Raw genomic sequence first — 19,027 nt, forward strand, 5'->3', positions numbered from 1 at the left:
TTACTTTACTGTAATAATACAGCATAAATACAGATAAAATTAAAAATATGCATTAATTGACTGTTAATATTATCAATAAAGGCTTCCAGTCAACAGCTGGCTATCAGTAGTTAAGTTTTTGTTGAATCAAAAGTTATATGTGAATTTCTGACTGAATGGGGGGATCAGTGCCTCTAACTCCTGGGTTATTCAAGAGTCAAATGTAATATACCTAACTTTAACTATTCAAAGACACTACACTATTTTTATATCAAAGAATTCTGGAAAATACAGAGAGAATTTTTAGTACTTTTCCACTTTGCAAAGAAATTATGAAAATTAATAAAACAATTTTTAATATAACAGTTAAAATGGACTTAAAGGAAATACAAACAATCTATTACTCTTAAATATTAAATTATTATAAAAGTAAAATATAAATAAAAGGAATAAATAATTTTGGTAGTCCTAATTTTAAGATAACAAAATTAATAGAATGAAGCTTGTGATATAGCTATAACAGAAAGAGAATGACAAGTAGGGGTGTGTGTGTGTGTGTGTGTGTGTGTGTGTAAGCTATATACCCTAAGACATAAGTGATGCTGAAAATTATTTTTCAGTGGGTTTTACATTAACTTGCTCCCAAAATAAATAATGTAAATTTAATAATACAGCTTTCCATAATATATAAGTATAGCTATGTAATCTCTATGGTAAACTAATAATAAAAAGCCATCAATAACAAAAGACATTCTAGTAATTTTACACAGAACTTGATCTTCATATGGAATCATCTTTAATAAGCTTCTCCTATCTAATATAAAAATAGAAAGTATTAATTAGCGTGAGTGAAATTTTAGAGGTTGGTCTAGCTCATCAATTAAACGGGATATCCACGAACCACATTTTGACACCGACCTTTTTAAAATGAGAGGTTTATCAGAAAATGCCCTTAATTTTAAGCACAACACAGTAAAAATAAATTAAAACTGTGAACAAAAGGATTTAATAAATTATTTTAATGTTTCTTTTTTCTAGAAAAATTTCTTACAGATATCATCCCTTCTGTAGTTCAAAAAAAAAACCTAGAAGATTAATATGGCCACCTAGAGGAGAAAACATGATCAACAAATATGCCATTACATTTTCTTACTTTTTCTAGAATATGTGTATTTCAGATTTATAACATATAACCTGCTCTAAAGGACCAACTGAAGGGATTCATCTTGTATGAAATAGACTTAGGGAGACTACTGAAGTAGCAGTGATGACCTAACGAAAGCCAAATAACATTAATTTTGCTGTCAACTTGACAAGTATAGTTTTTATCTTGCTGTGTGACTTTGGGTTAAAAAAAAATCAACTTAAAGTCACTTCAATTCTGTAGAATCTTACCTACCACAATACATGGCAATGAAAATTAAATATGACAGCATAACAGAAACAGAGTGAGGCACATAGTAGGAACTCAATAAATGGCAGTCCTCACTCATGGTAAAAGTTCTCTTGCACGGGTCTCTCCTAATACCTCTTCAGGTCCTCTCTAATCTTCTCTACTCCTCCAGATTTGTTTTCAAAATTGGCTGTTCCAAAGCTTCTCAACTGGAATTACTCAGGCTGTTGAGAAATAGACTAAAGGTTCCTTATTAGCATTAATGAGGTAAATACTATGCCATGTAAAAAATGTATATTTTAAAATATTTTTCCTTCTACCTTGTGATTCCCTTTAGTTAACTCACATTAGTCAAGTTTAACCTTTATAAACTTGTGTGATGGTCACATGCAGACCAAAGGGTCACAGCAATAAGAAGTGTAACTTACTCTATTCATCTCTTTCCTTGTGTGTCATTTATTTTCTATTCACACAGGAAAATGAATGAAGTCCTACCAAGACAACTGTACCCAGCAGTTCTCTTAGGTGGGTGATCAGCCACAAAGCAGCTGTTTCTGCAGACGCAGCCTTGCCAAGGGGCAATCACCAGGTGGAGACGCAAATCCCCCTCCTTCCCAAATGTATACCAGAGGAGAGTATCAATGGATGGGAGGAAGAAGGTGAACAGCTGGGTTACAAACAAAACCCCCCAACTACCTCTCTGACTCTCAAAGTTGATAAGGAGAGAATAGATGATAAGAAAGTGAAGGCGGCAAATGTATACTTCCTTACCACTTATCCTCTCCGTAACAACATTCAATCTGACTTCCTTACTACTCTCCTAAAACTCTAATTGAAAATGATTGATCAACTTCTACTGGACAAAAGGGTTTATCTGAATTATCATCCTCCCCAACCACGCTGCCTTCCTTCTTCTAAAACTTTTCTTCCATGGCTGATAAAATATAACATTTTCCTGATTCTCCTCTTTATCTCTCTTACTGTTTCTTTGTGTCTTTACATGATGCCCTTAATTCTCCTGTCAAAGGAAATGATTCTCTGATCTTTCTCTCCACACATTCTCCTTCATCAATTTAATTCATGCCCATAGTTTCTATTCTCTAAGCATATACGATCTGAAAACTTCTCCCTCAAACGCATTCTTGATTACAAGCTTGATAGCCATTTCCAACTGCTTAAATATCCTGCCTCATCACATATGTAAAATCACTTATTATATCTCTTATCCACTGCTCACTTCCAACCAAACACAGGTCCCTCTCTGGATTTCATATTTATATTAATGACATCATCATTCTCCTCATCATACATGATGGAAATCAGTCATTTCTGATGCTTCCTTTCTTTTTCCAAATGTTCCAAACACATTCAGTTCCTAAATCCAGTAAGTTCTACCTCAATAATCTCTCTTCTATCTTCCTTTATTTCTATTGCCACTACTGTAATTCAGACTTTTATCATTTTCCACATATACTACCCCAAAGATCTCCTTAACTGATATCTTTTCTGATAGTCTGCTTGCTGCTAAATTAATCTTTCTAAAGCACAACCCTGTTTATGGTTCCTTAGTAAAAAACTTTTCAGCAAATTCTCACTGGCAAACAAATTAAACCCTATCTTCCTAGTCAGGGGGCACTCCAGGCCTTAGACTTCATCTCTCTTTTCAATTTTATCTTCTGTTCCCTCAGATGTATGTGTATAGATGCACCAATGTTGGAGCCAAGTGGATTTCTCTCCATCCCTGAAATATTCTCTACATTTTATCCACTCTCCTGCTTAAAAACCTTGATTAATGTATATAGATAGTATGTGTATAAATGCACCTATGTTGGAGTCAAGTGGATTTCTCTCTATCCCTGAAATATTCTCTACATTTTATCACACTCTCCTGCTTAAAAACTACTGAGCAAGGCATTCCCCTTCTTCGAACAAAGATCCCAAGTTAGAGGCACTGAAATACACTTTCTTCCGGATTCATGATTGTATGAAAGCCCTATTCCATGCTTGTTGAAATAATTCTCACTCAAGTCTAACTCACCTAGACCCCATTAGACTTCCTCAGATTCCTACCTCCCCAAATCGAAATCACCTCCTGCTCTGTGTATCTTTTTTTATTTTTGTTTTTTAAAGTTTTGTCAGCTGGGTGCGGTGGCTCATGCCTGTAATCCCAGCACTTTGGGAGGCCGAGGCAGGCAGATCACAAGGTCAGGAGTTTGAGACCAGCCTGGCCAATAGGGTGAAGCCTCGTCTCTACTAAAAATACAAAAATTAGCTGGGCATGGTGGCAGGCGCCTGTAATCCCAGCTACTCGGGAGGCTGAGGCAGGAGACTCTCTTGAACCCAAGAGGCAGAGGTTGCAGTGAGCCAAGATCGTGCCACTGCACTCCAGCCTGGGCAACAGAGTGAGACTCCATCTCAAAAAAGTTTGTCTTTTTTTTTCTTCCTCTATATTTCTACTGTACTTTGTTCATGTGACTAACAGACCTCTCATCATATTACATATATACTCACTAATTTTCCTCCTCCAGTCAGTAGGCTTTTTGAGATACAGAAGCTTATGCTCTTCATATCCACAGTATCTAGCAGTGTATGACTGCTAAAAAGCGTTCACGAAAGCTTTTCGTGCTTACAAAATAAATAAATATAATCTCAGAATGCCTAAAATTAAGTGCTTCATCAAATAATTTAGGGTAGAAATGTGTAAAAATGTACAGGATAGGTCCTAAATATATGGGTAAAATAAAATGAGAAGGTGATTCTGGGACACTTGGACCACTTGCAGAGGTTAGGGCAAGAATAGTAGAAGCACCTAGGTTGTGTGCCTCTCTCCTCACTGCTCTTTCCATAGGCTATAAAGTCAGGCTAGACTAACAGAACTATCGAGAAGCGCTCAAGACAGCAGAGGGGTGTTGGGGTGAGAGGAAAGAGAAATGAATAGAAAATAAATCCTAAATGTACCTGCAAAAAGGGAATGCACACTCAGGGCTTGCTCATGACCATCACTCTTTTCACTACCATTATAATTAGCTACATTAACTGATCACTTACCTATTAGCTATCGGACACTGCTAAAAACTGTACCACATATATCATTTAATTTTCATGGCAACCCTGCCAATTCAGTTTTATTCATATTTTACAGACAATGAAAGAAATCGAAAAACAATGAACTATATTGCCAAAGGTTTCATAGCTAATATATTAAGAGATATGGCCAGAATGTTAACAAGGACCAGATCTCAAAACACATTCTCTTCCTGCTCTACTATTCATGTACCAGGGGTGTACATAACTTGGGGACTGGTTTTACTGCTTTGCATTATTTAATTAACTTAGTAAGCACATGTCTTATTTTCCCTAGTACTAAAATGTATTTTTGAGGGTAGAGTACCTGTCAGATATTTTTTTATTTCTTCCCTTGAATCTCATAATGACCATATAGTAATCATTCAGTATTTGATTAATTTATTATTATAACTGTGTACTAGCAGACATAAGAATTGAGGTGCACTAATCTTTAGTTGGCATGAAGCCAAATACAGTAATAGATGATTTACCCCCTTTGACAACTGTACATGCTGGGATAAGACTTTAAGTCATCAACAGTAATAGGCCCTAAAACATTAAGTCACAGCTACAAAATCAAGGATAGCTTGTGTTTATGTATAATGATAAAAATGATATCTAGGATATATTATTCTGTCCCTCATATCTGGGTAATAATCAAGATGAGTAGCCATAAATTCTATTAAGCAAGTGAATAATTTATTTAAATGTGGAAATAAATATGCTTTAATTAATGGCAAAACCTGTCTTATTTATGTCACAGAAAGACGTAAAAGCATGTATAAGTGGACTGACATCTTCTATACAGGTTGAGTTCTAAAGTCAATTTCAGCACGTAACACAAAATCAATTAGAGACAAATAATCCTTCAAATTACTGAAATCCTTGAAAATACCTTAAATTGCCTTTAAAGAATGGTATAATATAGTACTAGCTCTCAATAAATTCATCTCAGACAGTTTTCCCTTCTGCACAAAACAGATTACCATTTCTTCCGCTGTCTGCCATGTGTAACATTTGGCTGGTGTTTAGGAGCCATATTGAATGAAACAGCATACATTTACACACTGGAATCATATTCAACACCGTGAGAGACTTAAACTCTATCAGTTCCTATAACAGGTATAGAGAAACCGATTCCATCTGAGAGAACAGCAGATTCACATCTTTCATATCATGCTTGCTAAGCATATGTTCACTGTGAAATAAGAGCTACAATTATCACATTACGTAAGTTATTTGGTTTTTGCTTTGGGGTGTTTTGGTATTGGTTTTGATTTTTGGCCTGAGCCCAAAGATATGAATTTGAATAAATTACATTCCCAGAAATGTGACTCTACTGTGTGTGCTCTCTTGTTTATTCTGCAACCACAGATTCCTAGAATTTCAGGCACAAGTAATCGAATACTATAGTGTGTCATGTAAAAAAAAATAAAACAGCCCATCTTACCTTCATCTATTGATGCTTCACTACTGTATCCATCATACTCTGCAGATAGAGGACTGTATTTCTGCCTTGTTTCCCAAGCATAGTTCTTTGGTCTAGAATCTGCCAGTGGTAGTCTGGAATTGTGTGTTCTGGATAAGGCCTCATGATATTTACCCAGTGCTTCATCTTCACTTTCAGAGGACGAACCATGCTCATCTTTGTCCATGTAGGAATTATCTATTTGGAATGACATGAAGAACAAATGGTAATTGAAAAAAAATTTCCCTCCCCTCACCTGGCCCTACTGGGCCCGTCAAATGATAATTTTTACACAATAAAGTACGGAAAATTTGCTGAAGTTATATATATAAACACACACATATATATACACACATATACACACACACATACACACACACATATATATATACAACCTGAATTTTCAGATTTAAAAAAATACAATTTTTTCACATAAGAAGCCCAAGCTTTGGAAAAAGATCAGTTTGTATATTCTATTATATAAATAATGTTTGTTAGTCACAGGGATTTTTCAACCATGTTACATATAAAGGAAATTATAATACTTACCATTTTACATTTTTTAAAGTATAAGCAACACACAAGTGAAGTTCTAAGTATTGCCAGTACTATAGATCTGATTCAAATAATTCACATTAAAAGACACATTTCTGGTTCTCGTTTTGGTCAAAATTTTCAAAACTGATAATGCTCAGTGCTAGCAGTAAAATACAGCAATGGACAGGTATATACTATTGGTGAAATTATAACTGATACTACTTTCCTAGAGAGCAATTTGGCAAAATATATCAAACTTTTAAATCTGTATAATCTGATCCATTTCCAGGAATTTACCAATTCTATTTCTAATAATTCAGCCTAAGAAATTAATTAACAGATGGATAAAGATATATTTTTGAGACAATTCACTGCACTGTATTTAATGGCAAAAGAGATAACCTAAATGTCCATCAGTGGGCTTTGTTTAAATAAATTATGATATATCTATTCAATGATATACTATGCAGTCATTAAAAATGAGGATGTGAACTTAAAAGAACTCTCAGGGAAAGAATAACTACAATATCATGTTATGAGAAAAAAGGAGGTAAAAAAGTAGAAGTTATAATTATATTCCCATTTGAAAAATATATATACAGACACATGTGGCATATACACACACATAATGCAGTCTAGGTATGCACAGACAAAACTATCTGGGAGGATATACACCGAACTGTTAACACTTACTGCTTGTGAAAGGCAGAATTTCTAGGAAAACTTTACTTAAATATACCTAAATTTCAAACAAAACTTTCAGGAGGTCTAAATTTTTTATTGTTCTAAAAAGCACTAGTTATTACCAATTTTTTAAAAAGGTAACCACTTTGAAACTGCACAACGGTGTAACTTTCTTAGAATTATTAAACAATTCTAGAAAGGTAAAGAGACTACAGTAGTTAAAATTCATTAGTTCAATCTGGTTATTTTTCTCTTTATAGTCAGTTAAGCATCTGTAGTAAAGAAATTGAGGTTGAAATTTGAGTGGGAGTTACAGGATAAGTAATTTTTAAAATACAGGACAGAAACTAAATGCTTAGAGTTAGAAGGAGGTTATATGTCATCTAGTCTAGTCCTAGTTTTTAAATCAGTAAAATAAAGCCATAAATGGGTAATGCTATCACCAATGTCATATATTGTGGCAGTGCTTGCCCAATATGTAGCTAATAGTCACATGTGGCTATTTAAACTAATTAAAATTAAACAGAAATTAAAACCCAGTTCCCCATGCTATAAGCCACATTTGAAGTGCTCAACAGCCACATGCAGCTAGCGGTTACTATATGGAACAATGCATCATTGTTGCAGAAAATACTATTAGACAACAATGAGATGGCTGTGCCATAAGACCTCTGACTCCCAGTGCAGAGCTGTTAGCACTTTCTGGGATACCATGGTGGGGATCTTAAAGCAGCAGAGGGTTTTGAGTCTCTTGAGGAGGGTAACTAGACTGTGGTCAAACTTCATCTATTAAAAAACATTACCTAACATAACCTACATTTAGAAATAAAGAAGAAAACCCTTCCTCCTTTCTCTCTCTCTTTTTTTTTTTTTTTTTGAGGAGTCTCGCCCTCTTGCCAGTCTGGAGTGCAGTGGCGTGATCTCGGCTCACTGCAACCTCCACCTTCTGGGTTCAAGCAATTCTCCTGCCTCAGCCTCCCGAGTAGCTGGGATTACAACCACCCACCACCATGCCCGGCTAATTTTTATATTTTTAGTAGAGACGGGGTTTCACCATGCTGGCCAGGATGGTCTCGATCTCTTGACCTCGTGATCCGCCCGCCTCGGCCTCCCAAAGTGCTGGGATTACAGGCGTTAGCCACCGTGCCTGGCCTTCCCCCTTTTTCTATACCTTATAAACCCTGTGTCAGAACCTGGAACACAGGTACCAGTAATATTACCGTTCAGCTAAATGAAGGGTTAATCTATGAATCAAACAATTTTTGAAAATCATTTGGGAACATTGCGTGTATAAGCTTAGTACTGACTATATTGTGGAATATGTTAGAAATATTTGGTTTCTTTAGGTACTAGCATACTTCTTAATGAAAACAAATTTAAAAAGTTAAAAACCCTACATGCTACTTGTAATGTATTTATTACTAGTATCCATTCTATCATTATTTTCTGAATAAAATAATATGTAAACTATTTTACATTATTTTTTAATTTTTGCTACTTTAAGCAGTAAGTCTACCAGAACTAAACTAGGCCTACCAAAGATCACTAAATCTGACAATCAAAAAACTGCTAGAATGGCCAGGCACAGTGGCTCACGCCTGTAATCCTAGCACTTTGGGAGGCCGAGGCAGGTGGATCACGAGGTCAGGAGACCGAGACCATCCCAGCCAAAATAGTGAAACCCTATGTTTATGAAAAATACAAAAATTAGCTGGGCGTGGTGGTGCGTGCCTGTAGTCCCAGCTACTCGGGAGGCTGAGGCAGGAGAATCGCTTGAACCCAGGAGGCAGAGATGGCAGTGAGCCGAGATTGCACCGCTGCACTCCAGCCTGGCAACAGCGCAAGACTCTGTCTCAAAACAAAAAACAAAAAACAAAAAACTGCTAGAAGAATAGACTCCAAAATGGATACATTTTCAGAAACTGACATCTCTTTTAAGTTAGTTCATCCATCCTGGATTAGCCTCTCCTCTATCACTGTAAAACACTCATATAATAGATAAATATCAGATTCCTATTATGTATGTAGTCGTAGCAGAACTGAAAAGTCTTCCTCATTACCGCTATTCGGCTTTTTGTTATTTTATGAGAGTATGAACTTAGAGAAAAATTCCAGATGTGTATTTTATAAATAAAAGCCAGTGTACTTTTGGCCTTGTGATCAGATCAGCAATAAGTGGATATGACTAAGGGATTACCAGAAGTAATTATTAGCAGTATGAGCTGCTAATGAATATTGAAAATTATCACATATACTGTGAATAATGAAAATTATCACATATACTGTGAATAATGAAAATTATCACAAATACTGTGATGGAAAACTATAAATGCTTAGTCAGAATCCTAATTCTACATAGAGAACTCATGAATAATGATAGATTGTTCATGTATACTTATTGTAAACAGGGCAGTAATATAAAATTTTTAATGTATGGGCGAAATGAATAAAAACACATTGTGAACCACATTATTGAATAAAATAAAATCTATTGCTCTCAAGGAAATAATTAAACATTTGATATAAATTTGGATAGATGCAAAGAGCAATATTGTATAAGGGGCTTCAGAGTTAGTTATATAAAAACTTCAAATGCAACTACAGCACATCAAATAAACTCCAAATAAAGCATGTAAGAAAACCATGGAGTTTCTGGTTGTAAAATAAATGGACATTAAGAAAAACTAGGGCTGCTGAAAAGCTGGCCAAATAATGCAGGGACCAGGGGCAATACTTAGTGGGACAAATAACATGAATGCTCTTGAAATGATTTTAGAAAAAATACTGGTTTTAAAATGTTTCCCAGTAAAAGGATTCAAGAAAGTCTTAAATATAGACACATGAACAGGAAAGCTGAGAAATTTGGATGATGTTTTACTAATTTAAAAAATCAAGAGAAAATTTAATCACTCACACCAACATTAGGAGACCTCACCTTTTTCTGGTATTATCTTAGAATATTTTTCATCTTTACTCTTTGCTGTTCCTTTCTTGGCAGAAATGGCCTCAGTTTTCTTTGGTTTTATGTCTTCGTTCACTTTACAGTATTTCTTTGAATTTATCTGTTCTTCAATTTTCCCAGATAACTTATCCTTAGAATTAGTTGATGGTGCTGGATGTATGTCTTCTTTTATAATGGATTTCTGTGTCATATGCCTATTGCTTGTCAAAATATCTTTTAAAGAACATTCATTTCCTGAACACTCATTCCCTTTGGATGCTTTACTTTTAACACATTTTTCAGCCTTCTTTAAATGATCTGAATGCCCTAAATCGGGAAGATGTTTATATTTATTGAAATGCCCCATATTCTCTTGATCTCTTCCCAAATATACATCTCGAGACTTAGGATATTCCTCCTTTTTACAATTATCTGTACCAACGTATTTCTTTTGCTCATACAATTTGTTTATTCCGTTGGCATTCTTCTGATTTCCTTTCATTTCTTGATATCTTACCTCCTTTAAATCATTCTTACCATTATTGGAAATTCCTACTCCAATTGTTTTATATCTGTCAGTACTTTCAAGTTCTTGACAAATAGATCCAGCCCTTGTATTCTGTCTGATAACTGATATCCCACCATTATTCATGTAGCCTTTCAAAGAAGAATCACCAGTATTACCAGTGTCTTGATATTCTGATAGAGTCTGTTGCCTATCATTAACATGTTTAAATACTCTTTCTTCATGTATTCCTTGATCTTGCTTTTGTGAAGTTTTACAAGTATTTATTTGCTTTGCTCTATGCTCTAAATTGGCTTGTGTTTTCTGACAATTAGTGTTTTTGGAGACTTCTGTTAACCCGGCATTTTTTTGTTTAGAAGTGTCTACAGCTTCTTCTGCTACAGAGCTTTCCTCTTCTGGGCGAAAGCCACTCATCATACTTGTTACCTGCACAGCAACTGAGTCAGTTAAAGCATAGCTGACCTCCCCAACAACAGTGGTCAAATCCTCTACAGCACTACTGATTGTGTCTACCAGAGAGGACACTGAAGGCAGATTCTGTTGGAAATTTCTGAAAAATGCCATTTTCTACTTCCTTGTTCCTAAAAGGTGCAATAATGGAATTTTCTCTTCTGAAAATATCAACCACTTTGGAACTTGAATTTAACATTTACTTAAATGTTGCTATTCATCAGCTCAATATTAGCAATTCACATTGTAGCTTTTAATCTTTCTGTAAATACATCATGCATTGAAAGAAATATGTTGAAGTAAAGATTCTTCCGAAAAAAAAAATCAAACCACTTGGTTTAAACGTTATGACATTTTTTCTCACTCCACAGCTATTATAACAGCAGCAAGACAATATTTTTCCCTCAAATACTATTGGTTTTTTATTCTATACCTGAAAGAAGAAGTATAAAAAGGATTTTTATTATGTACTTTTAGTTTGCTTATTAATAGTCTACGTAAGGGTACTACCCTATCTTACTAATAAACTACCCAGTATCATTTCACATTAAGAAAAATATTAAAGAGAAATATCTAAACAATTTTGCCTAGTGGTAAGAATAGGGGAGAGGAGGTGTGGACACCTGCTGAGTGGCTACTATATGCAAGGCATTGTAATTGACACATTTTATCCTACTTGATTTTACAGTAATTCTAGGAAGTAAATATTATTATTCCTATTTAATAAGTGAAAGAAAAACAAGGCTCAGAAAAATTAAGTTCCCTGAGACATTTTCAAGGGATCCTCAAGGTCAAGACTAGTTTTACAATAATAGCAAGGGGGTACTTGACTTTTTCATTCTCATTGGCTCACAAGTGAACACTGGAGTTATCCAGAGGCTACATGACAGATTGAATGTAGAGGCAGAAATGAGAATCCAGCTGTCTTCCATTATGCTAGTCATTAAAAAGATTTGCAATAATGTGCAAATCTTTTTATAAATTTTGTATAAAACAAAATCACTCTTCTCACCACTTTTTCCCCATTTTCTTTTTGTTTTGGAAAATAGTTTTTTAAAATTTAAAGACGTTATTTATATTAATATGTAATAGTCTTTTTTCAAAAAAAATAAATTGATAAATAATATTTTTAAATTTTCTCAGTTTTAAATTGATAAATAATATTTTTAAATTTCCTCAGTTTTAACTCTAATATGGTACATATCAATAGATATAATCCACATAAACAAAAAGCTCTTTGGGACTACTCAATAAAATTTAAAACTACAAAGTTGTCATTAAACAAAGGAAAACCCAGAAATGCTGAACCAGAGAATTACCAAAGGCCGGTAAAGAGATACTTTTAGCCAGTTCTTTCTGCACAAATGATCAAAAAAGCAGGACTGGAGTGGATTATGAGAAACACTGAACTTAACCAAATTAAAACTGTATAAAATACTATTTACAGTTTCTTAACGCAAAAGTCACAAAATATAATTCAATAACTAATAGATTCTTATAAGTAATGGGGCTATCACCTTTTAAGTTATCAGATGTAAGAGAAAAGCATATATATCTCCAACACAGGTACACAGATAAGTAAAGCAAGATTTCTCAGCTATTTTTCGTCACATTCTTCTAAATTAACGCTTTGCTTTTATAATTTCCAATTTGTTTCTGCTATCATTTTTATAAACCAGGCTTTGGAAACAGAAAATTTTAAAAACTCTTGTAGTAATTAAAAAAAAAAAAAACACTCCAAGGAAAATGTTTCCATAAGAAAAAGAATGGTATTACAGCCCTCATCTTTCCCAGTATCCAGTAACACTATAATATATGGTGCCAAGGGAGGGAGTGGAACACTATTTTTTATCATCGGAATTTATATATAAACTAAGTTACTAAGTAAAAACACCTCCAACTCCTCCAAACAATAAAATTACCCATTAGCTGAAAATTAAATAGCAGGTAAAGAAAAAGGGTGAATACTTTCAAAAGCGTTCTAGGGATATGGAGAAAAAAAGCTCTCTAAAGAGCTACTTGGACAATGGAAGTACACTACATAAAGTAACAAGATACCTCCTTCTTCCTCAAGTGTATCTGCTCCTATTATAGGCTCAAAAGCATATCTTACATATGAAAAATTAAAATGTCATTTTGTCATAGTAGACAATTCACCTTTATGTAATAGCAATTCATGAACAACAGAAGAATACCTGAACATAATTTACTTAACAGATCTTTTACAGAACAGTAGCTCAAATATTAGTTTATTGTATGTCACAACCAACCCTTTTATTGCATATATTAAAATAAGTAAATAATAGTACAGATAAAAAGAACAAACAAGAGAAGCAGCAATATGATACTTACAAATTTTATCTTGTGAATTCTTCCTTGTACTGTATTCTGAACCAAGATCTGGAAACCCGCCAACATTTTCAAAACAGAACTTCTTATTAATATAGAGAAAAAGGAGCAGCATCAAGATAATAAACACCCCAACAGCTGACAAAAATCCAACTGCCTCTGGAGATACTAGAGAAAAAAAAGTCACAGCTGTAAGCATTTATTTTTCTTTAAGCTACAAACAAGAAGGAAACCCCAAACATAAGTTAGCTTACTACCTTATTTGAATTATATTTTTTAATTGTCATAGTTTAAAACAGTTTCGTTTATAAGAAAAACAAACTGCAAAGTTTGATGACAGTTGTTCAATTCATTCAGCAGTATTCATTCAAATTTTCTAAGTTTCCTTATAAATTTGTAGGAACAATCTTAAAAGAAAGACAGGAGTCGGCCAGGCACAGTGGCTCACACCTGTAATCCCAGCACTGTGGGAGGCCGAGTGGGAGAATCTCTTGAGGCCAAGAGCTCAAGACGAGCCTGGCCAATACAGTGAAACCCTGTCTCTACTAAAAATGCAAAAATTAGCCTGGCATGGTGGCACATGCCTGTAATCCCAGCTACTTGGGTGGCTACGGCATGAGAATCGCTTAAACCTGGGAGACAGAGGCTGCAGTGAGCCGAGATTGTGCCAGCCTGGGCAACAAAACAAAACTCTGTCTTAAAAAAAAAAAAAAAAAAGACAGGAGTCTATAAAATAGGCAGTCATCATATGTTTAATCCATCAAAGAGCACTGCAAAAATTTGAAAGTAAGAATTAGAAAAAAGGCCAGGCGCGGTGGCTCATGCCTGTAATCCCAGCATTTTGGGAGGCCGAGGCAAGCAGATCACTTGAGGTCAGGAGTTTGAGACCAGCCTGGCCAACATGGCGAAACCCTGTCTCTACTAAAAGTACAAAAATTACCCAGGTGTAGTGGCGGGCACCTGTAATCCCAGCTACTCAGGAGGGTGAGGCAGGAGACTCACTTAAACCTGAGAGGCAGAGGTTGCAGTTAGCCGAGATTGCGCCACTGCACTCCAGCCTGGGTGACAAAGCAAGACTCCATTTCAAAAAAAAGAAAAAAAAAAAGAAAGAAAAAAGTTATATCTGATGCACGGATATATTACTTAACAAAATTTATGAGAACACATATCATTATTTTTATCTCTAAAAGCTTCAATCGCTCTTTCTTAGTAAATAAACTTTGTACTCCCTAATGTGGCATTTAAAGCTCCAACCTCTCTTTTCAATATTATACTCCAGTCAAATGTTGTACTCATTGCCTCAGAATCCGCAATATTCAATACCACACTACTTGTCTTTATTGATCTTCTTCCCTTGCCTGGAACGACCAGCTCCTCTCTACCATATCCTACTCATTCACTCAACCAACTTATATATTTGGAGCACCAACCATACACCAGGCATTGCTATATAAACAGTTCCTGTGTTCCTTGAACAATCTGGTGAAGACAATTACAACACAGTGTAATAAAGGCAATCTAGCGTAATAAAGGCTATGATTGGGAAAGAACAGGGACTATGAGAACCACAGGAACACTTATTCCAGTGCTGAAAGATCAAGAAAGCTTTTCTGGAAGTTATGGACTCTATGACTATATTTTAAGAAATTAGTAAGAATTACTTCAGGCAGAAATAACATTTGCAAAGGCCCAGAGACAGAAAAATCACTTTATATTCCAGAAACTGAATGAAATTCTGTTATGATAAGCTACTAGATTTTCAAGAGAATTTGGTCTCAAGCAAATATATGAAATCACCTAGAGAGGTTTTATACAGCGGGAAAAGACAAAAGACAGCTTCTCCAGTCCTTGGCAAGCTCTCCTTCAACTTTTTTATTATTTGTCACTATATCAGTCATTCGGAGTTAAACAGGAACTAAGTTTTTGTATCCTCCATGCCTTACAGATAATATTCAAGTATTAGTTCAGAATGATTCTAAGCTTCAAACACCCCTACAAAGATCCCTGTATAATCTACTTTTCTTCCTCCATCATTCAAGCCACAACTAAAATGTTATTTTCTCTAAGATTCTTTCTTAAATCAGAGGGCAATGGCAAATAGTATCTTAACTCATTTGTTAAAAATGAAGTCAACAACTGGTCAATGATGAGTGCTTTGATTTCCTTTTTCATTATTTATAAAAACTAGGCATACCAGGTATAGAATTGAATAAGACATTATATCTTTTCAAAGCTGGGTCAATGGTGTTGCAGTAGAAGATGAAGCAGAGAGTAATATTGTAAGGCAGGGGCAATGGGAGTGAGAGGAGGAGGTGGGAGGAACAGTAGGAGTGCTAGCTGGATATCAGGCCAGTGCTGAGGGACAGACCTTGCTCCTAGAACCAAGAAATTATAGCCAGACATTAGCCTTGCCTGTCTTGTCCTCAGGCTGAAGCACAGCCAGGGAAGAAAATGATTTTAATAAAAGAAGCTAAGGTATATGACATAAAAACAGTGGTATGTATCAAGCCTGAGATATGGAGTAAAAATGAAAACAGAGTAATTATCATCAACATTTCAGATAGCCAGGAAAATCAGAAGCAGGACAGAATCTGGTATGAAGAGGCAAAAAAGAGTAGTACTTCAATATTACACTGTAATAACAAAATATATATATAGGAGTTCCCCTTTTAGTACAGGCTCAAAACACTCAGACATTTAATGCTTTAAGTGGCTACAAAGGATTAGATATCATGCAGACTGAAAATCTCCCACGTCTTGGAAAACTAAATGAAAGAGAAAATGTAGTTCATGTCACTTAAGAAAGCTAGTTATTGATAACAAAAATAGCACAAAACCATACAGCATACACTATACACCACTCACTGTTTTAAGCACTTTACATACATTAACTCATTTAATCTTCACAATGATCCTATTATCATCCCCACTGTAAATTGAGACAAAGAGATATTAAATTATGTGTCCAGATAGTAAGTGGAAGAATCAGGATTCAAACCCTGTCTGGCCCCAGTGTCTGTATTTTAAATACTACTCATACTGCTTCTGTTTTCCTTCTCTCCTCTTCTTGCCTCTTTCTATCCCTTGCCTCAATCCTTATTTCTACGTTCCTCTTTCATCTTTCTCTTGCCCTAAAATTCAACCTAATGGGAGAGATCCACTATAAGCAAGTAAGCATAACATACAGTAAATACTATAATAGAGATATGAATATAAATTATTACTGGAGCATAAAGCAGCACTACCTGAGAAAGTCACAAAATGCTTTAGAAGAGATGACACTTGAGTAGGGTATAAAAGATTAATAGAACCTCTATAAATAGTAAAAGTACATTTGAAACAGCACGGTTAAAGACAGAAATAATATACATGGCATTCTATAAGCACTAATGGGCAATAATCACGACAGTCAGATTTATTTACCTCTGTATCTTCAAAGTACCTAGGACAGCACCACATAGCTGACATATAAACATCTGTGGACAAATGGATGGATGGATGGATGGATGAATGAATGAATGAATATATGTGTATTCAGGAAAGATCAAAAATATACCAGAGGAGCTGTAACTGGAGATGAAAGCAAGGTCCAAATTGTCAAAGAACCTTGAATATCATCCAAAAATTTTTGTATTTGGGGAGTAACATGATTACAAGTTTGCCCTGTAGAACTATATTGGTTAAAACAACTAGAAAACTGAAATATGGTAGCAAGTTAATAGTGGTAAAATATCTTCAATTCTTTAAGTAGTAGCAGTGATAACAGAGAAGGGTGAAATCTAGTCTTTGTTCAAAGAAAATTGATAATGATCCACTTATGTAAATTTAGAGGATAAGAAAGAAGAGTTGAGGATAAGAAAGAAGAAGAGTTGAGGATAATTCTAAAATTTCTAGTTTGAGTGACTGGGTAAATGGTAATGCACTAACCCAAATGAAAAATATGAGAAGAAAGGCATTTGGATTAGAGCATGGGAGGAAAGAGGAAAACAGAAGGAGAATGATAGATAATTAGTTTAGTTTTTGACATGCTACACTGGAAATGCCAACAGAATATTTCACAGAGGGAAATATGAGTATGATGTTCTGGTAAAGGTCAGGTTAGTTAACAAAATTTGAAAATTTTTCCCTCTTTTTTGCTCTTCTTATTCCATATGAAACACTTCACTCACTAAATAATACCAAGCTGGCAAATGCAGGTGCCAGGCTTTATTAATGGTAAATATCTTACGTTACATATCTTTAGATAAATACATACTGTGGCTTCAGACAAATTAAAAAAAAAAAAGCAGCTTTCCCCACTAGGAAAAGGTGAAATATGCCTGCTGTAAACATACTATTCACACAATTCCCTGACAGAACGTCTGTTTTTTACATTCATTAAAAATATTTTATCTATTTACAATTTTAAAACAGTAGTATGGTTGTAGAGAAGAAATAAAATATCTTCTAATAAAAACACTAAAAATCTTCAGGCTTATTTTTCATCCTTATCTGAGAACTAAACTAATATTTATTATTTCAAATATATTATGATACCAGAGGTCAGCCAGTAACAGTTCTGAGTATAAAAACATTTGGTAAATCCCACCCGTACATAAAACTGCAATAGAATATACACTGAAATTAAACTAAAGATATGAATACTGTACAACATGCTTGTCCAACTCATGGCCTGCCAGACATATGCAGCTCAGGATGGCTTTGAATGCAGCCCAACACAAATTTGTAAACTTTGTTAAAATCTTATGAGTTTTTTTTTACAATTTGTTTTTAGCTCATCAGCTATCGTTAGTGTATTTTATGTGTGGCCCAATACCATTCTTCTTCCCATGTGGCCCAGGGAAGCCAAAAGATTGGACACCCCTGCTGCACACCATCAATTAAAAAATTACACTGATTCATACCTCCCTAATAAAAAATATATTCTTATTCATTATGGGAGTAGAATTTCCCCTAAAATATTTTTATACTGTGAATCTGCTCAGAAAGTCATTCTGCATAAGTATAAGATAATGTAATTTATCTATACATATACCTTCTTTCAAGCATTCTAGGCCATATACCACAGGAAAGTAAATCTATTTAAAACACATATGCCTCTCAAAGAGGATCTTTAAAATCTCCATTTAGGCCAGGCATGGTGGCTCACGCCTGTAATCCCAGCACTTTGGGAGGCTGAGGCAGGTGGATCACCTGAGGTCAGAAGTTCAAGACCAGCCTGGATAACATGGCAAAACCCCATTTCTACTAAAATTACAAAAATTATCCGGATGTGGTGGCAGGCACCTCTAATCCCAGCTACTCAGGAGGCTGAGGCAGGAGAATTGCTTGAACCCAGGACGCAGAGGTTGCAGTGAGCTGAGATCGCGCCACTGCATTCCAGCCTGAGGGAGAATGAGATTCCATCTCAAAAAGAAAAAAGAATTATATTTAAAAGCACACAGCCAATAATTAGTTTAATATTACACATTTGAAGAATTAAATTTGTTGAATATAGTCAATAACTCAAATTTCACTAATGCACGTTTTCCCATGATCCAAATTTGCAAAGTTTTAATGTGGTAAACAACAAAACCAAGACCAACTAATAACAACCTGAACAATATCAAACACTTAAAAAGTGCTTATTATTTA

General features: G+C 34.9%; 1 protein-coding gene across 7 annotated transcripts in view; it reads right to left on the bottom strand.

Annotated features, from left to right (window-relative positions):
• Positions 1-19,027, bottom strand: part of SYT14 (synaptotagmin 14) — a 234,118-nt gene that overhangs the window by 137,184 nt on the left and 77,907 nt on the right. For 4 of the 7 annotated variants that reach the window (XM_054480386.2, XM_054480397.2, XM_063672457.1 and 1 more), the window contains 2 exons: positions 13,397-13,561; positions 5,889-6,104 (listed from right to left, as the gene is read on the bottom strand). In XM_054480386.2, the coding sequence (XP_054336361.1) occupies positions 5,889-6,104; positions 13,397-13,561 (381 nt within the window). Of the gene's footprint in view, positions 1-5,888; positions 6,105-10,062; positions 11,478-13,396; positions 13,562-19,027 lie in introns of those variants that run through there. The other 3 variants (XM_054480376.2, XM_063672452.1, XM_063672454.1) reach the window with 1 other exon arrangement.

This window comes from Pongo pygmaeus, chromosome 1 (genome assembly GCF_028885625.2).
Source record: "Pongo pygmaeus isolate AG05252 chromosome 1, NHGRI_mPonPyg2-v2.0_pri, whole genome shotgun sequence".
NCBI classification, from domain to species: Eukaryota; Metazoa; Chordata; class Mammalia; order Primates; family Hominidae; genus Pongo; species Pongo pygmaeus.